We start from the raw sequence: 17,989 nt of genomic DNA, 5'->3' as shown, positions 1-17,989 counted from the left end.
TGAAGCTCTGAAGAAGGGTCATACTTGAAACTTTAACTTTGTTTTTCTCTCTCCACAGATGATGTCAGGCCTGCTGAGCTTTTCCAGCATTTTCTGTTTTTGTTGGCCTATAGTTTCCTGCTTTTTGTCTCCTTCCCTTCTTGAACAGGGGTGTCAAATTAGCAGCTTTCCAATCTGATGGGACCCTCCCAGAATCCAACGAGTTCTGGAATATTTCGACCAATGCCTCCACCATCCCTGCAGCCACTTCCTTTAAAACCCTTGGATGCAGGCCATCAGGTCCTGGAGACTTGTCTGCCTTTAGTCCCATTATTTTGTCAAATACATTGTCCCTCATGATAGAGACTGTTACAAGATCTTTCCTCTCATTAACTATTTGGTTATCTGATATCTTTGGGAAGTTTATAGTGTCCTCCACTGTGAAGACCAATGCAAAATATTGATTTAAATGATCTGCAATTTCCTTATTCCCCATTATCAATTCTCCAGTCGCATCCTCCAAGGATCCCACGCCCACTTTATCCACTCTTTTTTTTTTATATACCTGTAGAAGCTCTTGTTGTTTGTTTTTGTATTTCTTGCCAATAAACTTTCATAATCAATTTTCTCCCTCTTTATTAGCTTATTAGTCAACCGCTGCTGGTTTCTAAAAAATTCCCAATCCTCTGGCCTACCACGACTTTTCACCGCTTTGTGTGCCTTAGTTTTTGATTGGATACTCTCCTTGACCACCTTTGTTAAACATGGGCGGTTCATCCTTCTTAGAGTCCTTCTTTCTGACTGGGATAAATTTTTACTGAGCATTATGAAATACCTGCTTAAATGTCTGCCACTGCTCATCCACTGGCCTTCCCTTTACTTTAATTTCCCAGCCTGCTTTAGACAATTCATTCGTCATACCTCTGTAATTGCCCTTATTTAAGTTGAGTACACTGGTTTGAGATCCGAGTTGCTCGTCCTCAAACTGAATTTGAAATTCTACCATGTTGTGATCGTTACCCCTTAGAGGATCCTTAACTACACTATCTCTTATTAATCCCACCTCATTACACATTACTAGATCTAAAATAGCTTGTTCCCAGATAGGTTCTGCAATGTATTGCTCTAAGAAACAATCCCTGATGCACTCTACATCTTCCATGTTACCCCTGCTAATCTGATTTGTTCAGTCAATATGCAGATTAAAATCACCCATGACAATTCTTACACACCTCCATTATTTCCTCATTTATCTTTGTCCTACAGTGAGGCAACTCTTCAGGGGCCTATAGATGACTCCCGCCGGTGACTTCTTCCCCTTATTATTCCTTATTTCCACCCAAACTGGTTCCACATCACGATCTATTGCACCTGACTTGGAAATATATCGCCGTTCCTTCACTGTCACTGGGTCAAAATCCTGGAACTCCCTACCTAACAGCACTGTGGGTGTACCTACATCACACAGACTACAGCGGTTCAAGAAGGCAGCTCACCACCACCTTCTCAAGGGCAACTTGGGATGGGCAATAAAGCTGGCCCAGTCAGCGAAGCCCACATCCTGTGAAGGGATAAAAAAATCCTATTATCACTACTCACCACCACACTGCCTCTTTTTCCTTTTTGCCTATTTTTCCGGAATGTCGAATACCCTTGAACACTGAGTTCCCAGTCTTGGTCACCCTGCAACCATGTCTCTGTAATAGCTGTAATGGTTTACTCCTGCTCCCACCTCTTGTTTCTTGTGTTAACAGTGAGGCATTGAAGCAGTTTCCTCGTAATCCATAAATAAAACAAAATTTGTTGGCCTGGCTTGCTACTTTACTAGCACCTCACGCAAATCATGCTGGGAGATCTCTGATACCTGGTGCATGGCAAGAGTTATCTGGCATAGCCCCTTTCTTTGAGTTGTGAACATGGAGTTAAAAATAGAGAAGGAAACACTCATGGACAGTCCTTTAAACAGAAAGCTACAGGGTAAACTTTTCACTAGGCTGAGAAGGGTAGAATTCATGAATGCATTTAGAAGTTATTTCGTTTAAGTCAAGCAAATGACGACTGATACAGGAAGCAGAGCTGTCATTATTTGATATTCTTACACAAGGATAAGTATACTTGTGCAGCAGAAACACCAGCATAGACCAGTTGGGCTGAATGGCCTGTTTCAGTGCTCTAAATACTGTGTAATTTTATGTGATACTGATTGAATTAAAGATGCCCAATTATAACTATTGTCCTGAACATTTACTGACTGTGAAATTAAGTAACAACAATTCTATTTAATGTTTTCTTTGTTGTGACTGTGCTCTGCTCCTCAGTTGTTTCAAGGTTTAAGGTAACCTGTTCCAGCCTACAGCCCATCCACCACCTGCTGAGCTTCTTTCTGTATTTCAATGCATTAGTGCCCCCTCAGCTTTATTTTGCTACTGAATGGGATTTGGATAGAAATCAACTGTCTCCTGGGCTAGAGTCCATTTTTCCACTGGTTTTGGAACCTTAAAATAGCCTCCAGTGGAAGCTGCATTTTCTGCTGCTTCTTCCCTATTCTAGTATCTGGGTTTTTGCTGCATCCTGAGGTTGCTGCTTCTTCACTTCACACTGAGTTCGCTCTGATCTGCTCCTGCTGGCTCCCATCCTATTCTGGACTCTACTCCATTCCTGCAGAATAACCTTTGCTTTCCTGAATTTTGTTTGTTATCTATTTCTGCTGACTCCATTCAGCTCTCCGCTAATACATCTGATAGTGCGCTGCATGTGCTAATCGCTGAGGCCACTTCAGCAGCAATGGACCTCTGGATCATTTGCCATGCAGTTGCTCTGAACGTGGATATTATGCCTGGACATTTGGCCTTTATTGCAAGGCGGATGGAATATAAAAGTAGGAAAGTCTTGTTAGAACTCTGCAGGGCATTGGTGGGATTGCACAAAGAGTACTGTGTACAGTTTTAAGGAGGGATATAGTTGCATTACAGAAGTTCTAACAAGGTTCATTAGGTTGATTCCTGGAAGGAAGGAGTTGTCTTATGAGGAGAAGTTGAGCAGTTTGAGCCTATACTCATTGGAGTTAGAAGAATGAGTCAAAGATCACTGGGGAGCAGGCGGGAAAGTGGAGTTAAGGCCACAATCAGATCAACCATGGTCTTATTGAATGCTCGAGCAGGCTCAAGGGGCATATGGCCTACTCCCGCTCCTATTTCTTAAGTTCTTAAGGTGATCTCAGTTTTGTGGTAATTTTGATTGCCGCATTGGAGCTAGCTCATAACTTCCTATCTGCTCCTATTCTCTTTTCGTTACCCCTCTTGGGTCCTTCTCTCTTGTCTCTTTCTGTTCCTGTCACTCATTCATGCCACCTTTCATTTCTTCCCTCTGGGGTACTTTGGCCCCCTCCCCAAATATCTATCATAAAGCATCAATATTCATCTGCCTTCTATTCTCTTTCCATCACCCCAGACTTGAATTCCTCTTGGATAAACCTACAGCTACCCACTGTGCGACATTTGGGATTCATCCAAGGGCCATAAAGGCACTCCTCCCTGATTCCTTGCAAGCAGCAACCCAAACTGCCCTAACCTCCTCTTTCATTGACCTCCCCACTCAGCACATTCACTGGGGGCTAATTTAGCCAACCTTCTTCCCAACACTTTCACCCCGTCCACTGCTGACTCCTTAGACTCCGACAGTTGATCGACAATCACAGTTCCCCTCTGCACCTGCTATTTTCAATCACACGTCCAGCTGAAACTCATGTGGGAGCAGGGTGATCCTTATCACAAAATCTCTCCTTGATCTCCCTCACTCTCTGGTACCTTCCCTTTCCTTGAGCACCTCAATTCGTTCCACCCCACTTTGCTCGCCATTAAATTCCTACTCTCCACTGCCATGCCCCTTCCTAAATTTCTCACACATTTTCAGTCCTTTCCTTTCTCAGCATCTGCACCGAATGACTTCTCATCATCACTAATTTCAACCTCTACCTCAACTTACCTTGCTCTGCCTCCTTTAAATTCACTGTCCTCATGTCCCCCCTTAACCTGTCCAACACATAAATCACCTACACATATTCAAGGCCAGTGCCTCAACTGTGCCATATCATGTGACCTCTCTATTTCCAGCATTTTAAGCACTTCCTTGGGGCCCTCACCACTTGCATTCCCTTCCTCATTTCCAATACCACTTCCTCCTGCACCCTCCCCTGGAAAATACTCTCTCCGAAGTTACTTACAATTGGACTTTAAAATTTTCAACTGTCTAGCCTGTAGTCCTCTGTTCGCCATGTTATTTCTGGAGCTGTAATCTGATTAATTACTTTCTCACCTCCGCCTTTGTTGCCCTTGTCCTCTTATTTTTGCCTCCCAAATTGGTTCCCCTTTCTCTCTCCTACCCACGTAGCTACCCTGATTGAGCTCTGACATTCGCTCCCCCAAGTCCAAGGGTAGCAGACTTGAACGTACTTGGCACACAATTGGTTTAGCTATTCATCGTCAGATCTTGCTGGCTCACATCAAGCACTACTCAGCTCTTCTCTTCTCTGTCAAAACTGCTCACTACTCCAAGATCATTCTGGAATGCATATAAACTAATCTCTAGCTTCTTTTCTCCACTACCAACCATCAGCTCTACTCAATTCACTCTGCTGTACAAAACTATTTACTACTCTAGAATCATTCGAGAGGGCTATGACAAAGCAGCTGTTTCAGGACCTTGCTCCAGCCAACCCCATCTTCACCTCCAACAATGCACAATGCGTTCATGGACGTTTCTGTCACTAGAATTATGAGCATCTGTTCAGCTGCCTCTGCCCACTAAGCCAATTGTCCCTCAAGTTCTGTCCCTACTGCCCTAACCTTAAATCTGCATCCTTCTCTCGTTTCTCTCCTACCTCCCCTCTCCAAGCTCGTCTTGTCCAGGAGACCCATCTCCTTCTCTCTTAAACTCTATCTCACTAAACTGTTGACTGCCTAACTTCCCTTGCTAGACCTTGTACTATCTGTATCCTTCCCTTTGCAAGCTGGCATTGTCACCCCTCTTCTCAAAAAATATAAAGAATGAAAGTGGAAAATGATAAAATGTCTCGCTTTAAAAAAAAACATATTTGCACTCATGTAGGTGCCATATAAGTGCTTTAACTTCTATCACAACTTCTGAACAGCAACACATTACCAATCTGGTGTAAACTGCAATTGAAATGGGAAATATGCAGATCTGGAATAAACTGGATAATAAATATTAACAGGAGAGTTTGGGAGTTCCACAAAGTTGCCCCAATTGAAACTTGAAAATAACAGTTTTAGTTATCTTTTTCTTTTCCTTGGCCTCTAACTTCTTTACCTAATGTAACCTTTCTGATCTCTCAATTTTACCACTGCTACTATAGTCTGTGCTCCTGTAAACATTCCTGTCTGGTTTTTTCTAAGCTTCAAATGCCATCCTACATGATTTCCTTGTATCTTACGGTATTGATTGCACCATCTCCTATTCTAACTCATACTACTCAGACCTTCAACTGTGAAACCTCTTACCTTGCTCAGGTTTTTCTTCCTTCTTAATCTAGTTTTTTTTAACTCCTAGTTTGGTGTCACCTAACCCCACCTAAACCATATGTTTCCTTCTCTCCTGCAATTTTCAACCATGATGAATCTTACCCTTGGCATGTCAAACAGGTATCTCAATTGCAAAAAAAACGTGTTTAGATGGTAAGATAAAGCCTTGAAAGTTTGTCAAAAAAGCTAAGAACCAGGATTATGTATAGTATCTGGGATACATCAGATTTTGACTCAGAAATTAAGACCCTTTATTCCACATTCCATCAGAAACAAGTTATTTATTCTTCCAGAAATAGTTAATAAAAACCACAGATCATCCTAAATTATATTTTATACTTATCATGAGATGTGCCAATTTAATGTTGCTAGCTTTTCCTTCCTGAATTTTAATTTCATGAAATTTGAGGAGCAATTTATTATACTGCAATGAACAACATACTATTGTGGTTGCACAATATCAATAGGACGAGTAATCCAGAAAACATAAATTCTAATCCCACCGTAGCAGTTTTGAGGATTTGAATTCAGTTTTTAAAATCTATAAATAAAAATGAAGCTGGTATAGGTATCGAATTGTCTTTAAAATGCAACTAGTTCATAGCTAACATAAAAGGGAAGGCCGAAGTTTTTACGAATATATGAATATTAAAAATGGCAGTCAAAGGAAGAGTGGAGCCAATTAGGCACCAAAAATGCAATCTGCTTGCTGAGGTACAGGCTACGGCTAAGGTACTAAATTAGGACTGTGCAACTGTCTTCAGTGGAGAAGAGGATGCTGCTGATGTGGAAGTAAAGGAGAAGGCAGCAGTGATATTGGATAGGATAAAAATAAATTAAGAAGAGATGCTTAAAAGGTTGGAAGTTCTCAAAGTGTAAAGTTACCCAATCCAGATACATCTTAGGTGTTTTTTTATTTGTTTAAAGGATTTGAGCGTTGTTGACAAGGCCAACATTTGTTGCCCACCCACTTTGAGAAGGTGGTGGCGAGCCACTTTCTTGAACCATTGCAATCCATGTAGTCTCGGTACACCCAAAGTGATGTTCAAGAGGAAGTTCCAGGACTGTGACCCAGCAACAGCGAAAGAACAGCAATATAGTTCCAAGTCAGGGTGGTGTGTGGCTTGGAAGGGGGCTTGCAAGTGGTGGTGTTCCTATGCATCTGCTGCCCTTGTCCTTCAAAGTGGTAGAGGTCGCAAGTTTGGAAGGTGCTGTCGAAGGAGCCTCGGCAATGTATTTTATAAATGGTACACACTGCTGCCACTGTGCACCAGTGGTAGAGGGAGTAAATGTTTAAGGTAATGGATGGGATGCTAATCAAGTTGCCTGCTTTGTCCTGGATAGTGTTAGGCTTCTTCAGTGTTATTGGAGTACACTTATCCAGGCAAGTGGAGAGTATTCTATCACACCCCTAACTTGTGTGTGGGAGGTGTGGACAGGCTTTGGGAAGTCAGGTGAGTTACTTGCTGCAGAATTCCCACCTTTGACCTGCTCCTGTAGCCACAGTGTTTAACTGACTGGTCCAGTTAAGTTCTGGTCAATGGTAACCCCCAGGATGTTGATAGTGGAGGATTCAACAGTGTAATGCAGCTGAAAATCAGCAGAGAAAGTTTGATTTGCTGTTATTGGTGATGGTCATCACCTGGCACTTGTGTGGCATGAATGTTACAGATTACTGAGGGAAGTCAGGGTGGAAATGTGGAGGTTCTGGCCATAATTGTCCAATCTGCCTTGGATATGGGACTGGTGTCAGAGTACTGGAGCATTGTAAATGTTATACTCTTGTAATAAATGCAAGTCAGCATGAATTTGTTAAAGGCAAATTGTGTTGACTAAGCTGATTGAGTTCTTTGATGAAGTACCTTTGATCAAGTTCTTGGAGTGGATTGATGAGTGTAGTGCAGTTGATGCTGTGTATATGGACTTTCAAAGGCATTTTATGAAGTACCTCACAATATACTTGTTAGCAAAATTAAAGCCCATGTTATTAAAGTGACAGTAGTAGCATAGATACAAAATTGCTAAGGGACAGAAGGCAGACAGTAGTGGTGAATGATTTTTTTTACACGGAGGGTAAGCATATAGTGTTCCCAGTGGTTGGTATCAGGGTCATTGCTCTTTTTGATATATATTAATGACCTGAACTTGAGTTTACAGGGCAAAATTTCGAACTTTGAAGATGAAACAAACTTGGAAATGTAATAAACAATCATGTGGACAGTAACAGGCTTCAAGAACACCTAGACAGATTGGTGAAATGGGCAGACACATGGCAGATGAAATTTAACAGAACAAAGTATGAAATTATACATTTTGGGTGAAGAATGAGGAAAGACATTAGAAATGAAATGGTACAATTTTAAAGAGGTGCAGGAACAGAGGTCTAGGCTCCAATTTTCCTTTAAAAATGATGGGTGGGACACGGATCTGGAAGTCCTGCCCTCACTACTGGAAGTTCCCATTTTTGCTGTTAGGCAGAAGAACGGATGTGATTCGCATATGAGGAAAACCCAAACTCAGCAGGGCCATTTAAACTCTGCACTGCATTCAAACAGATGTCATTTTTGCTGCAGCAAGGGTTATAATCCACTGTGTGGGAATTATGAATTTTTTAGTGTAGTTGTAAATGCTCTTGAAGGGTGCATAAGATCTGTAGAACTGTCAAGCTATTAAGTTATTTAAATCCCCAGCCCTTTAAAAATTAAAAAGGCCTGCCTGTGTCAGTGAGAAGTACAAAAAATTCAAACTGTGAAGTTATTTAAATTCCCAGCCCTTTACATTGTTTTAAAAAATGCCTGTGTCAGTGAAAGTTGAGCATGGGGGACCATTGGGAATGGGTTGCGGGGTGAGGGATAGAGGGCCTACTATTTAACAAAACAACTGTGGCAAAGTGCCAGAGAACTGAGGTGGGCCTTTTAAACAGTCCGCCTCAGCAATCAGCAGCCCCTGTGGCCACCACCATCTGTGTCCAGGCCCGACTCCATCCCACACCCAACCCCACACCCACCGCTACACTCGCTGCCCAGCACAAAGATCCTGCCATTCCGATGAGTTTCTCCTGGAGTGGGCAGAGAGAGCCGGGAGACTTCCCGATGCCTGCTCAAAGCGAAAACCCAGGCCCTAGGGTGCATGTGCAAAAAAATTTGAATATGGCAGAACAAGTTGATGCTAAAAAAAAGCATAAGGGGTCCTTGTCTTTATTAATAGAAAAATACAGTACAAAAGAAAGGAAGTTATACTGAAACTATACAAAACACTGGTTAGACTTCAGCTGGAGCGCTGTGTCCAATATTGGGCACCACACTTTAGTAAAGATGGCAAGGCTTTGGAGTTGGTACAGAAGAGACATAAAGTAGCTTCTTTTTTACACAGCGAGTTGTTACGATCTGGAATGCACTGACTGAAAGGGTCTGGAAGCAGATTCGATAGAAGCATTCAAAAGAGAAGAGTTAATACTAAAGGGAAAAATATGCAGGCTATGGGGAAAGAGCAGGACAATAGGGTTATTTGGATAGCTCTACCAAAGAGCCGGCACAGGCAATATGGACCAAATTGCCCCCTTCTGTGCTGCATATTCCATGAGTTGAACTTAATGGCAGCAGCAGTGGTCCCAACAGTGAGCTAGAAAGCCAAGGCAACCTTGCCATAGCTATTTCTGGGAGCCCTGATGCAATTCTACGCCTATCAGGCAGTTAGCTGCCTGGCACTGGGGCTTCCATCCCCTTACAGGCAAAGATCCCAAGTGCTACCAGCCAATCAGAAGGCTGGCAGCAGATCAATTGAAGTAGCACCACCGGGGGCAGTGGCCACTGTTGGTACTGCAGCTGGTCTGAACCAGCAAGATGGAGCAGGCCTCGGAACCCAGCTAGGTGGGTCAGGCTTACCAGTGTCAGTCAGGCAGGCCCTGACAGGGTGGGGGGCTGCATCAGTGTTGAGAGCGGGGGGGGGTGGGGGCGGTAGGGGCGGGGGGGTGTTGCTCTCTCCAAGAGGGTGCCGGGTAGGCCCTCCTTGGACCACAGAATGCCCAATCAAGCAGTTGTCCACACCTCCCCTAGACCCCAGCTGAGCCCACAAGGAGGCCTCCAGTTTACCGTGTGGTGCGAAGGCCTCTTGCCGCTAGTATTCTACTAGCAGTGGCGGGATTAGGCTTTAAGTGGCCATTAACTAGCCACTTAAAGGCCTTAATTGGCCTTCGGACAGGAAGGCCATCCTCGACCAACCCCGCCTCCCCACCACTGATTGAATTGGACAGAGTCAGGAAGGTAATGGGGACTCCACCCTCTGCCTTCCCTCCTGATTCTATGACACCCGGCCCACGCACTCCACATCCCTGTTCACTCCCGAGGACTGGATTAAATTCTGCCCTATGGGTTCTCTGTCTTTTCGGAAAGGAAACCTGATTTCCTTACTCAGTCTGATCAATTTGAGAAACAGAAGCTGAAAATCCCAGTCATTAGGAATACTTCTTGTGTACTGTATTTTCAAGTGTTACATTGCACTAAAATTTATAATATTTCAGTAAAATTATTCATTTTTTAAACAAACGTCCAAAAAAGTCAAAATAGAAATAACAATTACAAACCATTTCAAAACTCCTCTCTTATTTCACGCACCGGAGTGAGGTGTACATGTATATAACACTGCACATATCAGAAAGAGATTCCAAAGCACATTACTGAGAGAAGAAAATGGACACCAAGAGAAAGAAAAAGAACTTGCAGAATGGAGTAGGGACAGACCCAACTGAGGAGTTAAGGAGGCAAGTCTTTAGCTTTTGAAAGCAGAAGCAGAGGAAATAAGGCAGAGGGATTAAGCGAAGGAGCTCCAGAAGTTAGGGGCATGGGGCTAGAGCAGTCGAATATGGTGAAGCAATGAAGACATAAATCAAGCAATAGGCCAGTATCTCAGCAGTAAAAGCAGCGAGCAGGGACATAGGGATGAAGAGAAACACTGAAGTAGGATGGGTGAGGCCATTTGAAGGCAAGGACAAGGATCTTCAAGTTAATTTTTAATGAGGCAGGGTAGCAGTGAAGCCTGATGCTGCAAGGCCTTGAATGGTTAACAACTGGACTAATGGCACTCAATGAACTTTGGTTTGTTAAGGGTAGAAGGAAGTGAGAGAAATCAAACCTCAAGATGACAAAAGCATTGTTTAGAGTTTCTGAAGCAGCAGGGTAAGGACAGGCACCTGTGACGCTATGATGATGAGAAGTGTTGGTCTTACTCACAGGCTGATGTAGGAAGAGAAATTCAACAAAGGATCAGAGCACAATGCTGAGGCTGCTTGCCATTGGGTTTAGTCAGATAAAATACAATTAAGGGAAGAAGTACTTAGGAGCTGCTGATAGCTAAAAGTGGTGGGTTAAGTTTTACCTTCATTGGGCTGGAGGAAATTTTGTTTAATCTAAATCATAATGTTGGACAGACAACTGAACAGTGAGCAACATTTATGAAATCATTAAAGAAGATGTAAGGGCCAACAGCATACAAAAGGAACTAAACGCATGGTTCCAGATGATCTCACTAGGATAAACATAGAGATAATGAAGAGAAAGTGCTAAGGATGGGCTTTTTAAGAAAATTGTTCATGGGTTGTTGGCATCACTGCTTGGCCAACATTTACTGCCCATCCCTAATTGTCTTTGAGAGGGTGATGTTAAGCTGCCTTCTTGAACCATGTGGTGTAGGTACACCCACAGTGCTGTTAGAGATGGAGTTTCAGGATTTTGACCCAGTGACGGTGAAGGAATGGCGGTATATTTCCAAGTCAGGGTGGTGAATAGCTTGGAGGGAAGCTTCCAGGTGGTGGTGTTCCCATGTGACTGCTGCCCTCGTCCTTCTAGATGGTAGCAGTCGTTTGGAAGGTGCTGTCTAAGGAGGCTTGGTGAGTTCCTGTTGGCACTATTGGTTATCATTGGATAAATCTTTGGAGAATATGTAACATCCATTTTTGGCAAAGGTTCTGAATGAAACTAGAAGAAAGTAGTAGAATGATGCTGGATTGCCAAGGAGGAGTATTTGTGGCAGGCAGAACAATGTTAAAAGCAATGGAGAAATTACAAAGAATAACGAGGGACAGCGAGCTGTAATCACTGTCACAGAGGCTGTTATCTGTGGCTCAGACAGAGCAGGAAACCGATTGCTGGGTCTCAAACAGGGAGAGGAAGAAGATGTGAGTGTGTGGTTGTGAGGCAACAACATGTTCCTGGATGTGTAAATTCGACCTGCCCTTAAGAAATTTACTGCTTTTTTTTTATAATGTGGAATACATATATGTAATTACATAGGTTTACGACTCAGTGAACTCATGGGCTTTATTCTGTTATATAGAGATTGTCATATACAAAGAGAATGTAAAAGCACTCACCTGATCTCCTTGAGTCCTTCACGCTGGATGACTTGTAGGATCTCCTTGTGGCTCATTGGTGTGTTTGGGTACTTCTCCAGTACCTGATAAAGATGTACAGCAATGTCAGCTTCAACTGTGTATTCCTGGGTGATAACCACACTAACAGGGAGTATCCAGTACACATCTAAATAATCCAAAAGCTAACTTAGAAATATTCTGCTTTAGTTAACATGATAATATTTTTTGAACACATGACATTATTAAACAATGGATCATGATTAAGATATGGTATTCAACAGAGAGACAGTGATATTGCAAATGTGATATTAACTTCCACTCAAAAATGAAATAAGACCGCATCATTTGTATTGAATATAAAACATACAACAGCTCTGGCAGCCAAAGGTATCACAATGTATTCATTTTCAGTTAAAGTTCATTTTAGGAGAAGTGAGAAAAACAACAGCAAACACTAAGACAAAAAGTTCACTCACCAATTGTATGATGATGGAAAATGCTAATTACCTACCATGGATATCAACTTCCTTATTCTTTGAAAGAATCTCAAAGATCACATAGAATTAAGATTTGCCTTCATTTGTGAGGCAAGTCAGGTCGTGTGTCTATGAAACTGACTACATATCTCAAGAATGAATTTTCACATTTGGAGTCCAAAGTCCAGTAAAGAGTGCTTTGCAGTCCACTCCTGATACAACACACACCCTTTGCCCTCACAATGACACTGAAAATATCTCACAAGTGAGCAGGTTTGTAAGTAATGCCAAGAACAGATCTGTGTGCGGCACAGAGAAACCTGATGTCTTTTCCTGAGAAGTGGAAAGAATGTTGCTCGGCCAAAACTTCTTTCCTGGGATGTTTCCTATTTAACTTCAATTAGTTCTTTGGCTTTTTTGATGAATTGGAACTCAAGATCTTTTTAAACTTGAAAGGATCAAGCTTGAACATTCCTGTGGTAGGATAGTTTCCCATGAATAAAGCAATCATGCTGAAATATGCACTGACCTCATATTTCTGAAAGCTATTCAGCATTGAAAAGATAATGAAATGTATATTGGCTATCAGACAACGGCAACAATTCATGATACTGAACCTAAATCCTGAAGTAAGGGCCAACATCGATTGGGGGCTGACTGCAAGTTGTCTGTGATAAGCCTTAAGCGGCCAATGCTGAGAGCTAAAAGGAAAAATTATATTGGTAGTGATTTTTTAAACTAAAATATATGTCAAATTATAGGACTGCAATGAAAAAAAAACCAAACTTATTCAGATAGAATTAGCAAAATAAAAAGCAAGCTTTTAAAGGTAAAATTCCAGTCTGCAGCTGACAGCAGATGATGAAGGATCAAATGCATGATTCAAAGAGAGAGGCCTCATGTATTTCAGTGGAGTTGGATCACTTGATCAGGAAATTGCTTAAAAGACAGCAAGTCCCCAAACACCCGACTTCTTGAAGGCCAACAAATCATAATTGTACATGATGGTTGAACAAGCAAAGATGATCCTTTCTTATATCAATTGCAAAACATCCAGGTGAAAGGATATACTGTCATATTTTACCCTTCTTGGTGCAGGCAATGACATAGTCAGCACAAATCTAAAATTACATAACTGACTTGAAATACTACAATCATTTTTTTCAGATGTCATGTATGTACTTGCTCTCTGGGGATAAGAGGATAATGCGAAAGACTGCAGGGAGGACAACTACAATGCAGGCCAAGGCTCTGTGGCTCAGAAAGTTGCCCAGAGGCAGCAGCTGTTAGAACAGAATAGAAATGTGTTAGTAATAGGGGACTTTATAATTTGGGGGGCTAGATAGCATCCTCTGCAGTCAAGAATGAGAATCCCAGAGGGCGTGTTGCCTGCTCAGTGCCAGGGTAAGGGACATCTCACAGCGGCTGGAGAGGAGCTTGGAAAAGGAGGGAGTAAATCCACTTGTCGTGGTTCATGTTGGAACAAACAACATTGGAAGAAACAGGGTGGAGGTTCTGCTGAAAGACTATCAGGAGTTAAGCTCTAAATTAAAAAACAAGATCTCCAGGATAATAATCGCTGAATTATTGCCCAATCTTCTGTTGAAGGGTCATGTTGGACTCGAAACGTCAACTCTTATCTTCTCCACCGATGCTGCCAGACCTGCTGAGTTTTTCCAGGTAATTCTGTTTTTGTTCAGGAGAATTAACATGTGGCTAAGTTACTGGTGTGGGAAAGAAGGATTCCTGTTAATGGGGGCCCTGGTACCAATTCTGGGATAGGAAGGAGCCACACCAATGGGCTGGGCTCCACCTGAATGAGATGGAACACGTGTCCTCGCAGAAAGGGTAAACAGGGAGGTGGCAAAGGCTTAAAATTAGTAAGATGGGGGAGAGATCTACAAGAAACATAAGCAGCCTAAATGTATACAAAACAGGGAAGGGGAGCATGGGAAAGATTAAAGTAAGGATGACAAAGGAATAAATAGAATTAGAGAACAGGAGTTTAAAAGATGGTTCGACATAAAGTGAGGGGAAATCCTATTAAAAATGAGTCAAAATGTCTGTGCAGCAACGCACATTGTGCTTGGAGGCAATCATCTGCTGAGAACCAAACATAGTCATTTTACTGAGAAATGGCCACAGAAAAATCAGGACTAGGAATTAAACACCGTCGAGCATAACATATTTAGGGCAGAATTTTACGTTTGGCATGCAGGCACGCGTCCAACACGCCCGAGCGTAATATGATGCACGATGACATCGGGCATGTGTCCCAACGTCATCGTGCACTCACGCAGTATTTCATTCGGCGGGCACGCGCTGGAGTCGGCTGCGCGCCTGTCTATAATTAAAAGGCCCATTAAGGCCATTAACAAGCTAATTAAAATCGAATTAACGCTGCCCATCCAACCTTACGGTTGGCGGGCAGGCGAAAAGGCCAAGCGGCCTTTACAATTTTTTTGAAACCTCATCCACGAGCGGGATGAGGCTTCCTAAAGCAAGTAAACATTAACTAAAAACTTTATTTTTGAATTAAAAACATGTCCCGGCTCATGTGACAGAGTCATGTGAGGGGACATGTTTTTGTTTTGATTTTTACCTTCTTTATTTTTTTTAAAAAGCGCTTCAATCTGCCTGAGGCAGCTCTGTGCCTGAGGGAGATTGAAGCGCTCTTTTGCCCGCATGCAGGAACTGCGCGCCAGGCCCGGCTCTCCCTCCTCCCCACCACCCGCACAGGTAGCGCTCAGTGCTGCCGCTCGTGATCCATGCAGAGCGGGCCTTAATTGGCCACCCCACGTGAAATCGCGGAGCGGAACCAATCGCGATCAGCTTCCCAACTGCCCCCGCCCATTCCCGCCGAGCCTGCCCAACGAGGGAAAAATTCTGGCCTTAGAAAAGAGAGAGAGGGGGAAAAGGGGAGGCGGAGTAACTGTGCTTATTAAAGATAACAAAATGGCAGTAGAAAAAAGGATACAGCTGGCAGCAAGATAAAAACAGAATCCAAAGGGATAGAGATAAAAGATAATGGGTGGAATTTTCTGCTCTCACCAGCAGTGGGAATCGTGGTGGGTGGGTGCACTTAATTTTGAAGGAGGCAAAAATCTGTTTCCCATCGGTGGGATAAACTGTGCGAGTTTTGTTTTCTTGACCTTCTAGGTGGGTTAAAGGCTGGCCAAGCTTCCTGATGAACAATGTCAGGAACCCCATTTGCATTCATCAGCATCTCCTATAAGCTCAGTAAAAGGCCACCTTGCCCTTCAAATTAAGCTCCCCGTCAGCGAGAATTTAGAACATTCAGTTGGATGACTGTATATAAGTGGTGTGCACCTCTTCAAGCTTCACCTCTTCCATGACTTTGAGATCTGTAGCAGTTGCTTTCTCCTTCTTGGGGACCACACATAACTTTCACTTGAGTGTCGTTAGCAAACGCTGCACCAAGGCTGGACAATGCAAGCAGGCTAAGCGAAGAGGTGGGGGTGGTGGGGGAGTAAGGTGGAGCAAAGGCTGAACAGAGGAAGCAGGCTGAAAGGGGAAGGGTGGGGAGAGCGTCCAGGGAATTTGGGTGGGGTGGGAGATGTCTGGGGAAGGGGTGGGAGAGTGTCCAGGAAAGAGTGGGGAGATGTCTGGGTAAGGGGTGGGGTGAGGAAGAGTGTCCAAGGAAGGTGGGGGCAATGTCCAGGTAAGGGGTTGGGGGAATGTTCGGGTAAGGGATGGGGGGAATGTCCAAGGAAGGGTGGGGGGAATGTCTGGGGAACAGGGGAAGAAGAGTGTCCAGCGAAGGAGGAGTGGGAAGAATGTCCGTGGAAGGAGAGGGAATGTTCCAGAGGGTGGGATTGATGGTGGCGTCAGTGAGGTCCTGGAGGGAGAACTCAGGATGCTGGTGATAGAGGGAAACAGTGACAGACAGAGTGGGGAGTGGGGTGTGGTAGGGTGGCAGTCCAGGGTGAGAGTCTGATAGGTGAAGGTCCCATCAGGTTGGTCATGGAGGGACACAAGACAGGTGGCTCGGAATACTGGAGGGGGCAGGGTCTGGGTGGGCATGGGGATGGTAAGGGGTGTCGGCTCCGAGGAGAGGAAAGGCATATGGAGATGGATCTTGATAGGGTCCAGGGTAATACGGGAAAGCTCAAGGGTGACAGAGGGGAGAGGAATGGTGATATTGGGTGGGTCTATGGTGATGGGGAGAAATTGGTGGGTGACAGGGTGAGGGTAGAGATGACGGAGCTTGAATGGTGATGCGCACCATTTTTCCAAACTGATCTTGACCAAGCAGTTAGTCAGTCAGGGGGATCCCTCGAGGTGGCCAGGGGTGGGGGGGGGGTGTTTCGGGTGGGTGGAGTTGAAGGTCAGCACAAGGGCCACCCTAATAATTATGGGATGTCGGCATCGCTGGCTAGGCCAGCATTTATTGCCCATCCCACCTAGGTAATAGCGACCATTATGTAAAATGCTTTAACATAATGATAGAGAAGAACATAAGTATGGCAAAAAAAAACAGGTTAATAGATTGGAGTAAAGCTGATTTTGAGGGGCTAAATATAGTACTTGGGAAAATAAAATGGGCAACAATATTGGCAAAGAAACAATGTAGAACAAGAACGGGAAACATTTAAAATGGTGTTCAACAGAGTGCAGGGAAAATATATTCCACTGAAGGGAAAGGACAAGCTAAACACGAGTGAGACTCCGTGGTTGAATAAGGACATAAGGGAACAACTGAGGTGCACGATAAGGGGAAATACAAAAAGTTTAGGAGAAAAGTAAAGAAAAACAGTGAGGAAGGCAAATAGAACTATGAAATTAAATTATCAAGGAACATGAAACAAAATAGTAAAACATTTTGCAGTCACGTTAATAAATAAGGAAGGCTGTGATGGGTATAGACCATTAAAGGATAGACAGAATGATACAATAGGTAATGATAGAGAGGTGCCAGAAACATGGGGCAGAGTTTTCCCGTTGTTGTGCAGGGGCGGGCCCCACACGTCCGCGCGGTGACGTTGGGCGAGTGTCCCGACATCACCACGCACCATTACGATATTTCGCTGCACGATGGTGTCCTACGCGCGCCGGCCATTAACTAACGGGCCACTTAAGGCCCTTGAGTGTCCAATCGATGACGGTTTTTCGGCGCCCGTGCGATCTTCGGGTCGACGCACGGGCGCAACGGGCAGGCGGGTAGGACACACTTGTATAAACTTCATCCACGGGCGGGATAAGAGGGCTCAGTAGGGTCGTGAATGTGCACAGTCAAGTATTTATTATTGAAAGTTTTTCAAACTTGCTTGTGTGATCTGCAATACTTCAAAACGCATACCAGCTGCTTTTCCTGGACTCTTAACCTTCAGGTCAGCACTCTGCAGTGAAGAATCTTTTCTGGGCCTGCAGCTTTCAGGAAGCCTTCCCTTAGCCTAGGAATGGGAGCTGAGCTGTCCACTGGAGGTAGCTCCCCCTCCGAGGAAGGGAAGGCTAGAAGGGGGAGGAGGCCAGGAGCGCACATTCAGCCTCCAGGGGAGCCACCTTTGGGAGGACAGGTGCAGGCACAAGGGGCGCAGGGCCAACAGCAAGTCCAAGGTGGAAGGGGCCGCAGAAGATGCCACTATCCTGCTGCCAGGGTTTACAGG

General features: G+C 43.9%; 1 protein-coding gene across 12 annotated transcripts in view; it reads right to left on the bottom strand.

Moving 5' to 3' along the window:
- Positions 1-17,989, bottom strand: part of LOC144680470 (putative Polycomb group protein ASXL2) — a 312,304-nt gene that overhangs the window by 160,311 nt on the left and 134,004 nt on the right. For 10 of the 12 annotated variants that reach the window (XM_078541444.1, XM_078541463.1, XM_078541449.1 and 7 more), the window contains one exon: positions 11,887-11,969. The exons of 1 other annotated variant lie outside the window; for it this stretch is intronic. In XM_078541444.1, coding sequence (XP_078397570.1) covers positions 11,887-11,969 — 83 coding nt within the window. Of the gene's footprint in view, positions 1-11,886; positions 11,970-12,397; positions 13,125-17,989 lie in introns of those variants that run through there. One more of the 12 variants, XM_078541448.1, reaches the window with a different exon arrangement.

Source organism: Cetorhinus maximus, chromosome 5 (genome assembly GCF_964194155.1).
Source record: "Cetorhinus maximus chromosome 5, sCetMax3.hap1.1, whole genome shotgun sequence".
Classification (NCBI taxonomy): domain Eukaryota; kingdom Metazoa; phylum Chordata; class Chondrichthyes; order Lamniformes; family Cetorhinidae; genus Cetorhinus; species Cetorhinus maximus.
This window is presented reverse-complemented; position numbering and strand designations above follow the sequence as displayed.